We start from the raw sequence: 17725 nt of genomic DNA on the forward strand, positions 1-17725 counted from the left end.
GTTTGAATAATTTATCCATTAAAGAATTATTTTGGTGTCAAACTCTAGACTAACAAGGTCCTAAGACTATACTGAAGCATGTCTTGTAAGATTGATTGGACCAATTGAATTCTATCAATCATAGAAAGAAGGTGGCCCTTCTAAGTAGCTAGCTTGGCCAATATTATCTCTGCTATGATCTTAATATGATGAGTTCTAGGCTTGCCTTTGAATATAGGAACTCCACGATAGTTAAATGTTGTATGTCCAACTATGAATGCAAACATATTTTCAATGTACCTTAGTCTATATCAGAGGATCTAACTCCACCCTAAAGCTTACACATAATTGGAATGATGTATTGTCCAAAATTCATATCATATTCTTGAAGGAGATGGTTAATGATTTGAGCATTTTTCCCAATAGCTTTGCAGAATATCATAAGGCCATCAACACACAAAAAAAGTGTAGCTAGCAATGATTGTCTTACCAACTAATATGCATGTCAACTTACTCTGATCCACTATTATAGATAACTGATATTTTAAATTAAAAAATTAAAACCAAAAAATCAATTTATTAACAAAACAATTAATATTATAAATTATTAAAATAAAATATTCCAAAGGGTTAAATGTATTATACCCCCTACCATAGGAGCGTGTTTTGATTAATCCTCCCTTAAAAAAAATCCCGTCCCTTACAAAATGTAGATTTCATCTCTAAAGACCATATTGTTACTATTACACTAACTGTGCAAGGAAATCTTCCTACATGGCACCCAAGTGGATTTTTTTTATTTAATTTGTGACATGTCAATGTTAATTGAAATTCATATGAAAATATTTCGAAAAATAATATTTATTTTAGAAGTTGAATGAATGATTAGGTTATAAAATGAGAAATAAAAGGAGAAACTCTCATCCCATTTCATGGGGTCTCTCATTGCATTTATAAAAATACTTCTGTTTTTAGAGGTGTATCTTCAGAAGTACTCTTTTTTATTTAACGTTGATTTGTTTCGTTGATTTGTTCTGTAGGCGTATTTACGGAACCTTTATTTTACGTTGTTTAAACGGTTTTGTAGATGCAACTACGGAACAATTCAACGTTAAATAAAAAAAATTGTAAATACATTTTTGAAAACAGGACAAAAATGAAATTTCATAAAATGCTTAAAAATACTATGAGATGGATTAAGATATTTTTAGTATAAAGTAGAGATGGATGAATAATAAACAAAGGAGCAGAAGAAAGATTAATTGTCTTTTCCATAGCATCTTTCTTTCTATATTATAGATTACCTAAAAAAAATTAGAGTCAGTTTTTTAATGAGTTAAGTTTTTGGATCGATGTTTGGATTTAGAGCCGGTCTTATTTTTGCCAGGTTGTAGCGAGCCTTAACGATATTATTCAGTGTGAGACTATTCACTATACTTCTACATATTTGAGCTGATAGATAAATTTATAATTGTATATTCTAATCATGCTTTCCAAAAATTAATCAAAGTAACTTACAGTCCACTAGACCTATAATAATCCAAAGAAATAATTAATGCAATTTAAAAAAAAATATTATATGTATTGGCTTTAATGATAAAATTAGTATCATTTAATAAAATATCCTTATTTATTATAGGTAGTGGAATAGTTGAGAAACGTAAAAGTTTATAAATAAGGGCATAGTAGTGGAAAAAAAATAATAAATGTTGCATTGATATTCTAAATAGACATTCATTTTGAGATATAGAAAAAACGCAAATAAGACACTTATTATGAACAGAGGGTGTAATTAATAACCCAAAATTCAAATAGAGCATTCAAAATCTTATGGACGGTCTGACAGTAGTTAATGATGCAAATACTGAAAGTAACAAATAGAAAGAGTAAGATTTCATTTCTCTAGGTTTGGAGGTCGTGTGTATAATATATATACATCTAGGTTGCAACACTTTTTGTTAGCACTGCAGTAACTAATTAATTCAAAAAATTACAGTTGCAACATTTCTGCTATGCCACTACAACTGCAGCATTACTTACAAATAAGTAAGCAAATGTTTGCAGTAAGTATTTAGTTCAAATAACCAAAGCTTATAACTATAAGGCATAAGATATTCCAAAAATTGTAATGTCTCTTCACCAACCGCAGACCAAATCAAGACTATCCCTTGTCCCAAGCATTTTCTACAAAAAGGGTTTGGTGGCTACTCTAGTGACGAATATTTCCTTTTCTACCATGGAGCATGTGGAGCAGAGAGATGCTTCCATTTGATCTTTTAGGATCATCACGTGCACCCAACTTCCGTGTGCCCCTGTTCTCCTGTAAACCAGATAGACACCGTTAACATTTAACATCATGGGTTTTTCTATTGAAGCGACAGCATTCAGTTTCATGAAGACATATGTACTGCACAGATAACTGATCCAAAATTTAATTAAAAAAAAATTGTCTAGTACCTTTGATTTCTCGGATTCGTCAAAAAGATCAAAGGTGCTCAAGTTTCTTGATAAAATGGATGAGGAAGGCATAAGTGTCCTGATTTCAACATATCACACGTAAAAACCGTAACTTGTAAGTATGGAAGGAAAAACACCACTTCAGTACTCTTTTAAAATAAAAACACAACCCCACCTTTTCGACCTAGGCGGCTTGCAGGAGTTACTGACTACTTTATCTTTCTGGGTTTCAGTAGATGAGACATCTTTGGGCAATGAAGGATCCAAAATACCATCTTTTGTTGACAGCGAAGAATCTAACAATTCCTGAAAGGTGAATTAACAAGATGAAAGAGGAAAGCAGAAACAAACTTCCGGTAAGCTTAGCATGGTAACAATAACAGTAGTTATTCTGTGAAAAGCACTAAGTAGATGGATAGAAGGATTTCACAAACTTACTTTTCATTCTTGTTATTAACAGTATATTAAAAGGTTCTTTGAACCTTTGGTTAACAACTTAGATTCTAGAAAAGATGGCAATCAATTATCAGCATCTTTGAACAACTAATTTTAAACCAACCAAGATTCCAAACAGTAAACTATTTCCATATCAGAGAGAGCCATTTCAGATCAACATAGATACACAAGGTTGGTTGAGAAATTCAACTATCTTCCTATAAGTAGACAAGATATGTATTACCTTCGCAATATATGTAGTGAGTCAGTCCATACAATCTCTCTCTGTTAACCATTGGGATGTAGTTTTCGAATTTTGTGATATATCAAGAATTCTCTAGACCAATGGATGTTATATGAAGACAAATAAAACACTTATATAGTAGGATACTCAGGTGAAAATTGAGTACAAGAGATACCCAATCACCTCCGAGTACAAGGTACAAATAAAAAACCAAAGGCCTAAACTCTCAAGCAAAAGAATAGAACCATAAATATAAAAACAAGTGGCACACTAGAAAAATTAAGGGACAGAGGAAAATCTAACATGATAAGCAAGTGATAGGATTGCCAACCCGCTCTAGGGAAGTTGCAAGGAGATCTTGAGAAGTTACCCAAAAACCACTTTCAAGTGATTGACTTAACCAGATACTCCAATTAATCTGAATTAACTAACTAATCAGAGAAGATAGCATCATTCCGCAACTTCCAGATCAATCCAATAACTGTGACAAACTAAAGCTAAGCATTGTCTTAGGTTGGGGTGACATAAGAAAGAGCAAAAGATTGAGAGTAAAGAAGGCAAGTGTAGTGGCAAAGCAAACTCCCATCCCTACCGGATGACCACCGACGAGTCAGATTTAAAAACAAGTGTAGCATGATCCATTCTCAGCTTTCTCCAAGTCGGAGATTTATGGTTTGGGGTTGTTTGATTTCTAGCCAAGAGGATTCGGTCCATAAGTCCTTGATACATAATACAGGTTTTTAGAATCATAAGACCAACAGTCACATGCGATAGTGATAGTGACCCCTCTAATCATAGTCAAAAGCTCCTCCACCAACTTGGTCTCCCAAACAAACAATTTTTTTTCTCCCAAGATAGAATCCATTCTCAACTTTCCCTTCCCAATGACCCATAGTCGCGAGTTAAAGTTAAGTAAAAGGTAAAGATGGGCTAGAGCTTTTCCAATGGCATAAAATTTTAGAACAGTTGTTGATTTACATACATAAACACATTAACTTCTTATTTGAATTTCCTCAAATATAAATTATAAAGATGCAACAAACAGTATGGTATATATTAGCAAATGGAAAGTTTACTCACACTCGGTATCTTGCTCTTAGCTTCAACTACCAAATCCTTATGATCCTCTGGTTTTGATGAGGAGGCCAAAACATCCCTAATGTATTTACACCAAGCAGGAAATAAGGAACGCAGCCTAAAGTACTAAAAACTAAGAAAAACAAAGCATGAATCACGCTTAAGAAGTATTACTCACAAGACTAAACTATTTGAATTTTCCATATGCAACTGTCTGCCAGGACCAGTCATGGGCTCAGATGATGTCTGTGCGTGAAATGTTTCCTGTAATGAAGGGATGACCAAATAATGAACATATAAAATTAACAATCTGAATTGTTCAAAAAAAATATTAACAGTCTGAAGCTTTTTGAAGAAGAAACTAGTGGATGAACGTAATCATGCCGCTTCACATGTTAGATTGAATGCCTTATCTAGTATAACAGTTTTTGTTTTAATTTATTAACAAGCTACTAAACCCAAAGACCAGCAATAACTATATGTACAACGAGAGTAAGAGTTAAGGAAACAGGTGAGCCAATTAATAGGTTCATGCTAACTTAACTTACCAAAAGTTAATTGTTGAATTTATTTTATGTCAATCAAACTTCCTCAACTAAATAAATGGACGCTTACTCTCAAACTTAGTTTCTTACTCAGTACTAACTCACAAAGAATTGAATTCAACTACAATTTATCCTTCAAAGAACAAAGTAATATGTTAAAGCACGTGGAAAGTCAACTCACAGCGTCAACCTCCAAAGAATTATCAAGCCCAGGCTTCGATGAAGAGATTGAGACTTCCCTACATTATTATTTCAAGCGGGAAAGTAAGCAACAGACGTATTTGTTCAAAGCCAAGAAAATTAAATAATAATAATAAAAATAATAATAATAATAATAATAATAATAATAACAATAATAAAATAATATTAATAATAATAATAACACACAGAAGATTATTAGTTACAAGACTAACCTATCTGGTATTTCAGAGTCTAACTTCGTACAAGTAGAATCAAGCATACGTTCTTCACTCAACGGGTCAATTATTGGCTTAGATGGTGACTTTGCATTTAACATTTCCTGAAAAGAATAGAAAATCAAATACCTAACACATATATAATGAAATGTTCTGCTCACAATTTATCCTTCAAAGAACAAAGTAATGTGTTAAAGCAATGGAAAGTCAACTCACAGTGTCAACCTCCAAAGAATTATCATGCCCATGCTTTGATGAAGAGACTGAGATTTCCCTGCATTATTATTTCAAGCTGGAAGTAAGCAACAGACATATTTTCGAAGCCAAGAAAAATAAATAATAATAATAATAATAACATGCAAAAGATCATTATTTACAAGACTAACCTATCTGGTATTTCAGAGTCTAATTTCGTACAGGTAGAACCAATATGTTCTTCACCCAACTGGTCAATTCTCGACTTAGACGGTGACTCTGAATTTAACGTTTCCTGAAAAGAATGGAAAATCAAATACCTAACACATATATATAATGAAATGTTCTGCTAACTATTTATCCTTCACAGAACAAAGTGAAAGTAATATGTTAAAGCAAATGGAAAGTCAACTCACAGCGTCAACCTCCAAAGAATTATCATGCCCAGGCTTTGATAAAGAGACCGAGACTTCCCTACATTATTATTTCAAGCAGGAAGAAAGCAACAGCCATATTTGTTCAAATCCAAGAAAAATAAATAATAATAATAATAATAACATGGAGAAGATTATTAGTTACAAGACTAACCTATCTGGTATTTCAGAGTCTAACTTCGTACAGGTAGAACCAAGCATGTGTTCTTCACCCAACTGGTCAATTCTAGGCTTAGATGGTGACTCTGCATTTAGTGTTTCCTGAAAAGAATGGAAAATCAAATACCTAACACACATATATATAATGAAATGTTCTGCTCACTATTTATCCTTCACAGAACAAAGTGAAAGTAATATGTTAAAGCAAATGGAAAGTCAACTCACAGCGTCAACCTCCAAAGAATTACCATGCCCAGGCTTTGATGAAGAGACTGAGACTTCCCTATATTATTATTTCAAGCAGGAAGAAAGCAACAGACATATTTGTTCAAAGCCAAGAAAAATAAATAATAATAATAATAATAACATGGAGAAGATTATTAGTTACAAGACAAACCTATCTGGTATTTCAGAGTCTAACTTCGTACAGGTAGAACCAAGCATATGTTCTTCACCCAACTGGTCAATTCTAGACTTAGATGGTGACTCTGCATTTAATGTTTCCTGAAAAGAATGGAAAATCAAATACCTAACACATATATATAATGAAATGTTCTGTTCACATACACTTAAAGGAAAAACTAGTTGGTAAGTCATTTCTCATGAAAGAACAGAAAAACAAGATTATGGCAGTTCAGACATTAGATGGGATGCCTCAACTAGCATAATAGTTTTTATTTATCTATTGAAGACAAATTTTATATGCAATCATGACATTAAACTTTGAAACCCAGCAATATCTATATGTCAAAGGAAAATAGGAATTCGAGAAACCGGTTAGCTATTAATATTTATCAGGTTAAAGTCAACTCAGAAGGCAACCACTTTAATTAACTTTCATGATATAAAACTGCAAATTAAATGCACACCTACCCTCAAGCTTAGCTTATAATTGAACTGACAAGATCGGAACTTGATTAAAGTCCAATTTCTCCTTTAATGAAGTAATAAAGAAAGTTTAAGCAGATTGATATGGAAAGTCCACTTACATTAGGTACGGTCCTCACAGCATTAACTTCAAAAGCCTCATGAATTCCTGAGTTTGATAATGATTCTGAGACTTCCCTGAATTATCACACCAAACAGGAATTAAGGAACAAGCAAAACATACCAAAGTCCAAATAAAAAAAGAGCAGGGATCACGTGTGGGAGACCATTAGTCACAAAACTAACCTATCTGATTTTTCAGGTTCTAACACCGTGCAGCTAGAACCAAGCATATGCTCTTCTTTAGACGGCTCAGGTGATGACTCTGAATGAAATATTTCCTGGAAGAAATGGACAAGCAAATAATATGTAAATCGGATACTGCATTTTGAAGAATAATCATGTCAACTCATATTAGATGGGATGCCTTAACTAGTATAACAGTTTTACTAACCTATTGAGGCCAAAATTCACATGCTATCAAGAAATTAAATCCCATAACCCAGCAATAACTAATTGCCACAAGTTCAGAACCCAATCATAGAACATTCTCTCCTTAATGGAATAAGTACAAGCAGAATGGTTCGATTATTAGCACATCGAAAGTCAACTTACGCTAGATATCTTGCACATAGCATCTACTTCCAAATCGTTATGACACACAGGCATTGACCATGAAACAGAGACTTCCCTGTATTATCACACCAAGCAAGAATTGAGGAACACAAGCATAATGGTCCAAACCAAAAATTAAAAAAACAGCAGGAATCACAAGTGGAAGAACACTAGTCATAAGACTAACCTATCTGATTTTTCAGAATCTAACAGTGTGTGGGAAGAAACAATAGGCTCTTCATTGGACACATTAAGTATAGGCTCAGAAAAAACAGTAGGCTCTTCATTGGACACATTAAGTATAGGCTCAGAAGAAGGTTGCGCATGAAATGTATCCTGAAAAGAATGGATGACCACATAAACTCCCATATATTTTGAAAAAAAACTTTAGGTCGAACGATTTTGCATGAAATACGCAAAAATGTACATTTATATCGGCTCACTCTAAAGCTCGGTTTAATCAGCCGAAGTCAATTTAGGCACAGTCTCTCGTACAATTAACTAAAAATAAAAGTTTAGGGTTTAGGGTTTAGGGTTTAGGTCAAGAAAATTGATCCATTTAACAACGTATGGAGAGTCAAATCACACTATGTACCTTGCTCTCGTCATCAGCCTCCAAAGCATTATGATGCCCCGACTTTGACGAGGAGACTGAAACTTTCCTATATTATTGCACCAAGCAGAAATTAAGGAACAGTCATATTTCGTTCAAAGCAAAAAAAATTAAAGAATCACATGGGAAATATGATTACTCACAAGACTAACCTTTCTGATTTTTTAGAATCAAACATTGTACTAGTAGTACCCAGTATATGCTCTTCATCTGATAGGTCGATTCTAGGCTCAGATGGTGACTCTGCCTCAAAGGTTTCCTGAAAAGAATGGCCAAGAAAATAACAATAATATTAGAATTTGAAGGCTGTCTACATTTGGACAAATCAAGAAGACTGTCTACATTATGACAAATCAAGTAGTGGGTGAACATTCACTTAGTACTTCAGTACATTAAAACGAAAGCACGCAAGACAAACGGGTCAGCTCACACATTAGACCAAATGCTTCTAGTAACACAACCTTTACTTTAATCTATTTAAGAATATATTTACCTGATAACAGAATATTAAAACCAAAATCAAGCAGTAATTATAACTAAGACGAAATTAGGAGCTAGTGTACAGGTTGGCCAACTAATAAGTTTAAAGATTAATGAGCATTTAAGTTGCATTAACTGAATCCTCAATGACCTTTAGACAAAAAAAAAGAACAAGAAATATATGAGTACAATACTCAACCTCTTGGTCCAAATCATGCAAGTGATCAAGATCAACTAATGAACCATCTTCAATATTGGTTTTTTCATTTCCTCCTTTGCAACAAGTACAGGCAGCCCTGAAGGCATTCAGCTGCGTTTCCAACTCTAGATTTCTTTCCTTTTCATATCCTATGCTTTCTTTGAGACTGAGTATTTCACTTTCCGCAACCTGATTATGGAAAAAAACACGTGAATATAATATGCCTATAGTTTGATCATGTATGGACATCATTGTATGAAGAACCATGAATGAGAAAAAATAAACTATCTTGAAAATAGTTATCTATGGCAAACAGCATTACCTTAATTTTGGAATTGTATTGCTTCAATACATTCCATATAACTCTTGCAAAATTCCTCATTATAATGTGATTTCTCTCGCTTCCGACATGGCTATTGCACTCTGACTTTAAAGTGACAGAACTGCTAGCATCGAATTTAGACACTGTTGAAGCATCTGTCATAAAATCATAGTCAAGATAGGAGAAAAAAACAGAACAAATAAGTTTTAACACAATTTTTAAATGTCCAAAATTACCTTTCTTTGAAGTGTTACATTCTTCAACACCCTTTTCAGGGACAGCACAGCTAGCATCGAATTTAGACACTGAAGTATCTGTCATAAAATCATAGTCAAGATAGCAGGAAAAAAAAAACAGAACAAATAAGTTTAACACAATTATTAAATGTCCAAAATTACCTTTCTTCGAAGTGTTGCATTCTTCAACACCCTTTTCAGAGATAGAACTGCTAGCATTGAATTTAGACACTGTTGAAGTATCTGTCATAAAATCATAGTCAAGATAGCAGGAAAAAAAATGGAACAAATAAGTTTAAAACAATTTTTAAATGTCCAAAATTACCTTTCTTCGAAGTGTTACATTCTTCAACACCCTTTTCAGGGACAGAACTGCTAGCATTGAATTTAGACACTGTTGAAGTATCTGTCATAAAATCATAGTCAAGATAGCAGGAAAAAAAACGGAACAAATAAGTTTAAAACAATTTTTAAATGTCCAAAATTACCTTTCTTCGAAGTGTTACATTCTTCAACACCCTTTTCAGGGACAGAACTGCTAGCATCGAATTTAGACACTGTTGAAGTATATGTCATAAAATCATAGTCAAGATAGCAGAAAATAAACAGAACAAATAAGTTTAACACAATTTTTAAATGTCCGATATTACCTTTCTTCGAAGTGTGACATTCTTCAACACCCTTTCCAGCCTTATGAAGAAAAAGAAAGTAAGGTTAGGGATTTACCAAATGGTACATGTTAAATTATTGTCATACAAATTAATATGAAGATGGCCAATTTGTAAGGCTTAAATTTCCAAGAGTAAAACTCTACTGTCAATTATTGAATATCAACAGTCCATGCCAAAAGTTTATAACAACTAATCATGAAGACAACGCCATGCTATAAATGAATTACAATTTACTTTCAGTTAAGCGTGATGGTTTTCTCACTTTTATACATCAAGTTAAGCTTCTAAACGCACCATAGTTTTTAATTTGTCAAATTTAAAGAAAAGGTGTATCTCTAATTTTTCAGCAACGTTATGTTGTCAAATCCTAAATTTCTCATTTCCAAAATAAACAGATTACTTGTTTTTCTAATTACTAGGAAGACATCTTTAATTTTCAAGGTTTAAATAGAAATGTCCTTAAATCTTTCACACATACTTCTGGCAGTACACACTTGTGAATTGTCTTTTTGACACCATAAGTTTATAAGAGCTCACTACTTGCTCAAACAGCAAATAGCTTATGCTAAGAGTAATCAAATGCAAGCGAATATTACATCCATCTGCAATACAAAGAATATTAATGCTATATGGTCATATAGCTATTCATATATGAAATTTTTAAATGAAAAAGTATAACTATCAAACAATCTCTACTAATTCTTTCAAGAAAGGAGCCAAGATAGGAAGTGAGAGTGAACCTGCACAGTATGTTCACTAACGAGTTTCATCCTCTTTAAATGTGCTAATGAAGGTGATTGTTTTGCACTATCAATTATGGAAGAAGCTTGGTGATTCCTTTTTTTTGGAACCATATTTATTGATGGTTCAACTTCATTATACCTTAACAAGAATGAACAGAAATACTTAGAAATCAATCTAGGGTAAATATGGAATTCAAGTTAGATTATGAGAAGAAGAAAATGAAAATTTTTACTTGATTTGCATGTAAGGAGAAGCTTGTCTAAGTAGGTGAGATGTATCAAGATAATCATCCTCTCCCGACTTGGCTGTTAAAAGCTGCAAACAGAATTAAAAAGTAAAGTTAATATTAGAAGGAATTGGCATGATTAATATATTTGGAAAGATAAACTCAAATATACATCAGAAAGGCATGTGATTCTCATGAAAAAGAAAACTCCAACATGGCAAAGTGGTATCTACATACCAAGGTCATGCGCTTCTTGCCCTCCAAATAGTCTCGCAGATACCTTGTTAACTGCAAAAGTGGTAGACAGAGTTAAACTTGTAACACTTTCCCATTACAAACTTCAAAGTATTTATCCAAAAGAGAAAGATTATGATAAAACAAATTAGAACGTTGGCTTATAAGAGATAGTAACAAAAAAGACAACTCAACCCAACAACAAAATATAATTAGTCAAACCAATACCATAGAATTTTGGAAGTGCTTCTGCAATTGTTTCTTGGGATTTTTTTGGTGCTCCAATAAAGACTGAAAAAAAATAATAGGATACACAAAATAAGAACAATCTATGGAAGGTTAATGTGGAACTGAAGAAGAGAAGAAAAAAATCAAACATATCTCAAACTTCGAGTGCAGTGTAAAAAGCAACTAAGTTCTAGTAATCAAAGGCATCATTAATTATAACTTGAATTTATAATTTGAAGTGTGGCCTACATACTCTTAAACATAAGCCAAACACCATCAACGTGTTGTTGATAAAATTGCTTTCAACCAATCTTGTCCCCTACAACATCACAACAAAAATTGAGATGAGGATAAAAGTAGAAGATTTACAAGAGCAATTGAATATTATTCCTTTAGGTGGTTCCATTGCATGGATCATCAACCCCTTTACAAGTGTAATCAATCTTGTCTATGATATTAAGAAATGATGACATCCAGCAGTGTATCAAAATTGTGCGCACAATTCTACAAGTGTAATCAATCTTGTCTATGACATTAAGATATTGAGATTACTTTTTTATCACATAGTCCTTCCTAAAGTTCACCATAACAAATGCTCAAACCAAGTTTAGTTGTATCATAATGGAAAAAAGGAATGAAAACCTGATTTCCTGTTCTTTTTTCTCTTTCAGCTCCAGCAAGGTCAATGATAGTCAAAACAGCATTGTTTGACTTAGAATTGACCACTCCTTTACCTTTTTTAGGACCGTCGCGAATGTTTATGATGCATTGTGACCGGCTACAAGTACAAAGAATTAATCAGACCTTAACAATCATAAAAAAGAAAGGTGGTATGCATAGTATATCAATTATTAGAGAAAGGTACCAAAGAATCAGACCTTATTCATCATAAAAAGATTAGCTGTATAATATTTAGAGATAGGTGCCCAGGAAAATTGTGATTCCTATAAGAAAACTTACCAAAACTAGCAACTATTTACCATAGATTTATTCAAAATATGTTGAGCTGCATATCAAGGTCAACAATTTCTTCTCTTTTTACTTACCTTTTCTATCCATTTTTTTGAACAAATGAAGCCTTTATCAGTAGCAAACCAAGTACTAGAGTCAAAATACAGAACAATTGTTTACATGCTGCAACTACTAAATAATGTCACATATATTTTCATTGTAGCACAGGCGTCCTAGTTAGTTCATTAGTAGAGGTACTCTTAAGCAAAAAAACCCATCTCCCATCATATACTTCAAACGAGCTCTTTCTATAGTTACAGTGTTTACGGCTTTCTACTGGAAGAACCATTAAGCAAACAATACAAGGAATATTCTTTGAGGAAAGGGGAAAACATTCATAAATTCCCACTTTATAACCCACCTCGACTGACTGTTGGTATTTGTCATTGCAGTTGCACGTTTTATCACAGCTTGTGCTATCAAGGATTCTGCCTGTTCAGCATTAGAGATGAGAACCTGTTTACATAAATACAGGAAGTGAACATAAAATACCAACAGCATCATAAAAGTCCAGTGAAATAAACAGATCTAGCATTAAACCTCTTTCTGGCCTTTTATGGTGGATTGCTGCATACTTAGTTCACTGCCATCTGGTAATAAATCAAACAGTTTTTCTGATTTTCCTCGTTCAGTATATATCTCGAATATAGCTATGTAATAGGATCTGTGAGACGTACCAAGGGATGAAATTGACATTTCATTCAGTTAAACAACATAAATAAATGATTAAACACAGCAGCAAATGTCACTATGCTGTCATGTTCGTGTCATTACTGAGAACAGATAAACATATAAAAATCACTTGAGTTACATTTTCTCCATGTACGATGCTTCCTAAACTTCAAGTAGAGGAGTAACCCCTTGGCAACTCTTTCAAGAAATATAATCCGGCATATTTTATCAATTGTATGATCAGCTTTTCAAACACTCAAATGTAAGTTCTGATTACACAACATATTCAAATACAATGTATATCTAAGTAAAAACAGAATACTACAGCTTAATTTAAGCTTAGTGGTGCATTTGATTTACGAAGTACCGGTTTAGATAAACTTACTAAAAAAGCACATAAAGAAAATAACTTATCAAAAGAATCTAGCATTAACTAGACATTTTTCAAAAACGGCTTCTGGTATAAGTTGAAATTTGTTTCTACTTCTCAAGTTTTCTAGAAACTCTCTCACTTGACTACTCTACACACAGTCTAAAAACATTCATAAACTTGTATGAGTGAGGAAACATAAATTTATATCAACTTAGAAACTCGCTAAAAGCTAATTTCCACTAGTTCTAAATAATTGAAGGACTCACTTGAAACAAATAATTTCCATAACTGATTTTGAAAATGTTAATGCAACAGACTAAAACTAATAAAGTGCACTGCACCTAATAAATTAAGAAAAACTTGAAATCTGATGCATATGTCAATCAAATGCAGCTTATGTATATATGTACAAAGGTGAATTAAAATGCACAAGAATACCTAGAAGCCTCGGTCTCCTTGAAAATATGGCGTAGAACAAGAGGTACCATTCCAGGGTCCCTCGGGGTTCCGAAAACAGTATGAGTCTTCCCAGACCCACTGGGACCTAATGCTGCCAGCATTCCACTTTTACCCTTGGTAAACTCCTCCGCCATAGGTTTCACCATTCTCTCGTAAACTTCCAACTGAAACAAACAATTACATCACATTGTTAGCTGAAACTGAAAGCGAAGAAACTGCGAATGCCACAAAAAAAAAACGATAAAGAAAGGTTATCACACTACCTGAGATGAATCGGAAGGGAAAACGTGAGTGAAACCACCGTATGTTTCTGATTTCAGTCTCTTCGCGTCTTGCAAATCCGAAGGAACTAATAATGTCACTGACTGTGTATCGTTAATGGATATACACGAAGAGGAGCTTTTCTTCTTCAAATTGTTAGTTACGTTTTTAGTTTGATTTTTCGGCCACGCGGTTTTGGCTCTCACGCGCGGAGCTTGATTTGGAGGTTGAGACGGACGGATTCTGAGAAATACCTTCAGATTCTCGTTCTCCGATGGAGTTGGATTGATCGGATTCTCATTCTCGGATGTTGATTGATTTTTCGGAATCTCATCATCTTCTGATGTTGCTGCTGGAAATTTTGATATTTGCTCAGACAAAATTTCTTCGTTGGGAAACGGTGTGATTCCGTGGGAAGGAGTAGCACGAGCTCTCCGGGGAGGGTTCCGGCGAACGGTTACGGTGTAAGGGCACGATTTTGCGGTGCTGTTGTTCACTTTCGTTGTCGACATGGCGGAAATGGCGACTAGTGTGGCACGAAATGGCGGAAATGCTGGGGTTTTGAATTTTGGGATGAAAAATGACGTTGGGGTTTAGCAAATAGGCGAGAATTTGAAATGGTTTTTGCTTTTTACACCCTTTTTTATTTTATACATGATCGAGTGTACTAGTTTGGTGGTACTAGTCGTTCTTGAAAATAAATTTCCTGCAGTCATACTTTTAACCAGTGTTTTAAAAACCGGACCGGACCGGCCGGTCGGACCGGTTGAACCGGAACCGGCCAGATAACCAGTCTGGTTCGATTGTTGGATCGTATATGTCATTGAACCGGTAAAACCGGAAAAACCGGCGGTTTTCCAGAACCGGTGGTTTAAATGTATTTTTAATTTTTTTTAATTTTAAAAACTTAAAACAACATCATTTTAATTATTTAAATAAAAAATTAAAATAAAAAATTAAAATAAAAAATAAAAATAAAAAATTAAATAAAATAATAAAAAATAAAATATAAATAAAAATAAAGACGTTTCACGTGCGGTTAATTTTGTTGCAGATGATTTTGATATTGAAGAAGGAGATACCAATATTGAAATAATTTTTTCTTTGAAATTAAATTTAATAGACAATAAAGTTAATTTATTATAATTTATTCAATTAGATTATTTTACGATTAAATTTTGTTTGCAAATATATACTTTGTAATTTTGTACTATTTTATTATGTGTGATACCTGTGTTTAAAATTTGAATTTAAATTATGAACTTGTGAATTTATTTAGGATATGATATTTTTTTAAAATTTAAGTGCCAATTATATATTATAGAGACTGAATCATCATGTTCGACATATTTTATACCTATATAATTTTGTTATAACGATCGGTCTATTCAACTGAGTTATCCGGTTTAGTCATGCGGTTCAACCAGTGGCCCAGTGGTTCAACCAATAAACCAGTGACCCAGTACCCTCACCGGTTTGATGTCCGGTCCGGTTTTTAAAACACTGCTTTTAACACAGTCACTCAGTCACAACGTTTGTGGCCATCCGATCTTAATTGACAGTTTAAAACAAACAGATTAAAGTTTTATTTAATAATTTTAAAAATACCTTTCAAATTACAACCATCCGATCATCGGACGGTTAGAATGCATAACTGCGTGATTGTAGAAAATTCCTGACTGCACCCAAATCCAAAAATAAAAATGGTTATTTTTGGTAAGATTATATACTCCTTCCGTTTTTTATTATAAGTCGTTTTAGACTTTTCACACAATTTAAAAAATAATAATTGTTGTATGAAAATGAGAAATTATGAAGGTTTTTACAAAATTATCCTTCATTAATGACATGTGGAAGATAAATTTATATAATTGAGAGGAGAGAGAATAATAAATATTTAAGGATATAATAGGAAAAATAACATTAATTATTTATATAATTGAGAGGAGAGAGAATAATAAATATTTAAGGATATAATAGGAAAAATAACATTAATTATTCATTGGAATTGTAAAACGACTTATATTTATATACAAATTTTTTTTTCAAAACGACTTATAATAAAAAACGGAGGGAGTAGTTTTTACTGCGTAGTTCCTATTAATTTATATAGTTTTTAATTTGATATTTATAAGCTCTATAATTTGACTTAACTATTTTCTTTTTTTTTTTTTGCTCTTAACTTACTTAACACTAGTACTTACACTCGTGCAAGGCCGGGTTAAATATTTTCTAAATAAAAAAATATTTTAAAAATATTTATAATTAAAAATTTTACTTATAGTAAGATTACTATTATATAAATAAAATATTAATGTTATTAATAGTATACATAAAAAAAGTTAATTTCACTAAAAAATTGTAAATTATAAAATAATTTGGGCATTTCTAATTTATTAATAATTTGTGTAAGGTTTAAAAAAATTAACTCGTTAAATAAAAAATACCACAAAGACATATAAAATTATTTAGTTTATTAATAATTTAATCATATAAAAATTACCCAAGGTAAATCATATTATAATTTTAAAAAAATAATTAGAAATATATTGATATAAATAATTTTGATATAAGTTGTATTTGTAATTTAAAATATAAGTTTTTTATTTTGATCTTTTATAAAATTATTTAACTATTTAAAATAAATTTAGACAAAAATAATAAATACAAAAATATCATTTATTTATAACATCAAATTAATAATTAAAGTAGAAAATAAATATAAATGTGAAATTAAAATAGAAAAATCACAAATTTTATAAATGGTAGAAGATAAATAAATTTAATCATAAAGCTATATAAATCAAAGAGTTGAGGAGACAAATACTTCAATTTATCTTTTAAACTCATATCTTATACTATTCAAATTCTTCAACAATTTTTTAACCCAAAAATAATAATCAAAATTTATATATTTAGAAATGAAAATACTTCTTTTAACCCATCTTCTTCTACTGTTCAAATTCTTCAATATTAATTTCTGATGCTTTAAAGTATACACTTAAACAAACATAATTAAAAATTAGAAAACAACAAAATTAGAAACACAAAAAATATAGCCAAAAATTTAAAAAAAAAAATATTAAAGATAGAAAGAAAAAGAAAAACTATCAGTTTAAAGAGGAATATGATTCTAACATACCATTTAATATTATTTTGTGATGATTCAAAATATGCACCTATAGAAGAAAATATAACTAAAATTGAGTGAGAGAATTAAAACCATAAATTTAAAATTATTGTTTCTTTAAATATTTGTATGAGAAATAAAAACCATAAAATGAAGGATTTTTTTTGTAAACATAAAAAATCATATAAATAAAAAGGAAAACAAGTTACACAAGGGGGACCAAGCCAAGGCCCCTTAGGAACAGAGTCTAAGCCAAGGGGTACCAACCTTGTCTAAAAGGTAGTCCCGAACTACGACAGAATACACAAACGGAAACCAATAAAATCTACCCATGGATAAACCTAGATTCGCAAGGAGCTCCGCACAAAAATTGGCTTCCCTAT

The 17725-nt window shown here is 32.1% G+C and overlaps 1 protein-coding gene and 1 long non-coding RNA gene across 4 annotated transcripts; one reads left to right on the top strand and one right to left on the bottom strand.

The window, feature by feature from the left end:
• Positions 1 to 1857: 1857 nt before the first annotated feature.
• LOC131660273 (kinesin-like protein KIN-6) lies at positions 1858 to 14863 on the bottom strand. Of its 3 annotated transcripts, XM_058929484.1 has the most exons (36): positions 14215 to 14863; positions 13931 to 14115; positions 12988 to 13111; positions 12809 to 12903; positions 12079 to 12214; positions 11690 to 11755; positions 11437 to 11499; positions 11212 to 11262; positions 10981 to 11063; positions 10745 to 10886; positions 9984 to 10023; positions 9822 to 9890; positions 9659 to 9739; positions 9496 to 9576; positions 9334 to 9411; positions 9098 to 9252; positions 8776 to 8964; positions 8249 to 8355; positions 8079 to 8145; positions 7671 to 7819; positions 7484 to 7559; positions 7115 to 7209; positions 6931 to 7006; positions 6339 to 6445; positions 6167 to 6224; positions 5937 to 6043; positions 5765 to 5822; positions 5540 to 5643; positions 5370 to 5427; positions 5151 to 5257; positions 4919 to 4976; positions 4371 to 4456; positions 4196 to 4271; positions 2612 to 2742; positions 2437 to 2515; positions 1858 to 2299 (listed from the first exon to the last, which is right to left on the bottom strand). In XM_058929484.1, the coding sequence occupies exons 1-36, from the start codon at positions 14722 to 14724 to the stop codon at positions 2189 to 2191; spliced, it is 3858 nt and encodes a 1285-aa protein (XP_058785467.1). In that variant the 5' UTR covers positions 14725 to 14863; the 3' UTR covers positions 1858 to 2188. The 3 variants fall into 3 exon arrangements, with proteins under 3 accessions (XP_058785467.1, XP_058785468.1, XP_058785469.1); XM_058929485.1 differs by lacking the exon at positions 9659 to 9739; XM_058929486.1 differs by lacking the exons at positions 13931 to 14115; positions 14215 to 14863 and adding an exon at positions 13259 to 13425.
• On the top strand, positions 2113 to 13294 carry LOC131660274 (uncharacterized). The gene is made up of 3 exons (XR_009300783.1): positions 2113 to 2551; positions 2670 to 2792; positions 12840 to 13294. It is a non-coding gene; the product is annotated as an uncharacterized LOC131660274 (long non-coding RNA).
• Positions 14864 to 17725: the final 2862 nt, after the last annotated feature.

The sequence above is a fragment of the Vicia villosa genome, linkage group LG3 (assembly GCF_029867415.1).
Source record: "Vicia villosa cultivar HV-30 ecotype Madison, WI linkage group LG3, Vvil1.0, whole genome shotgun sequence".
NCBI classification, from domain to species: domain Eukaryota; kingdom Viridiplantae; phylum Streptophyta; class Magnoliopsida; order Fabales; family Fabaceae; genus Vicia; species Vicia villosa.

What these genes read in the sequence shown, in the direction of transcription:
- LOC131660273 (XM_058929484.1), bottom strand. Translation starts at nt 14,724, where the DNA reads ATGTCGACAACGAAAGTGAACAACAGCACCGCAAAATCGTGCCCTTAC. An exon ending in TCTCCTTACATGCAAATCAA is followed by an intron (nt 10,887 to 10,980) that starts GTAAAAATTTTC and finishes ATTCTTGTTAAG; the next exon opens with GTATAATGAAGTTGAACCAT. An exon ending in GACTCTGAAATACCAGATAG is followed by an intron (nt 5,823 to 5,936) that starts GTTAGTCTTGTA and finishes ATAATAATGTAG; the next exon opens with GGAAGTCTCGGTCTCTTTAT.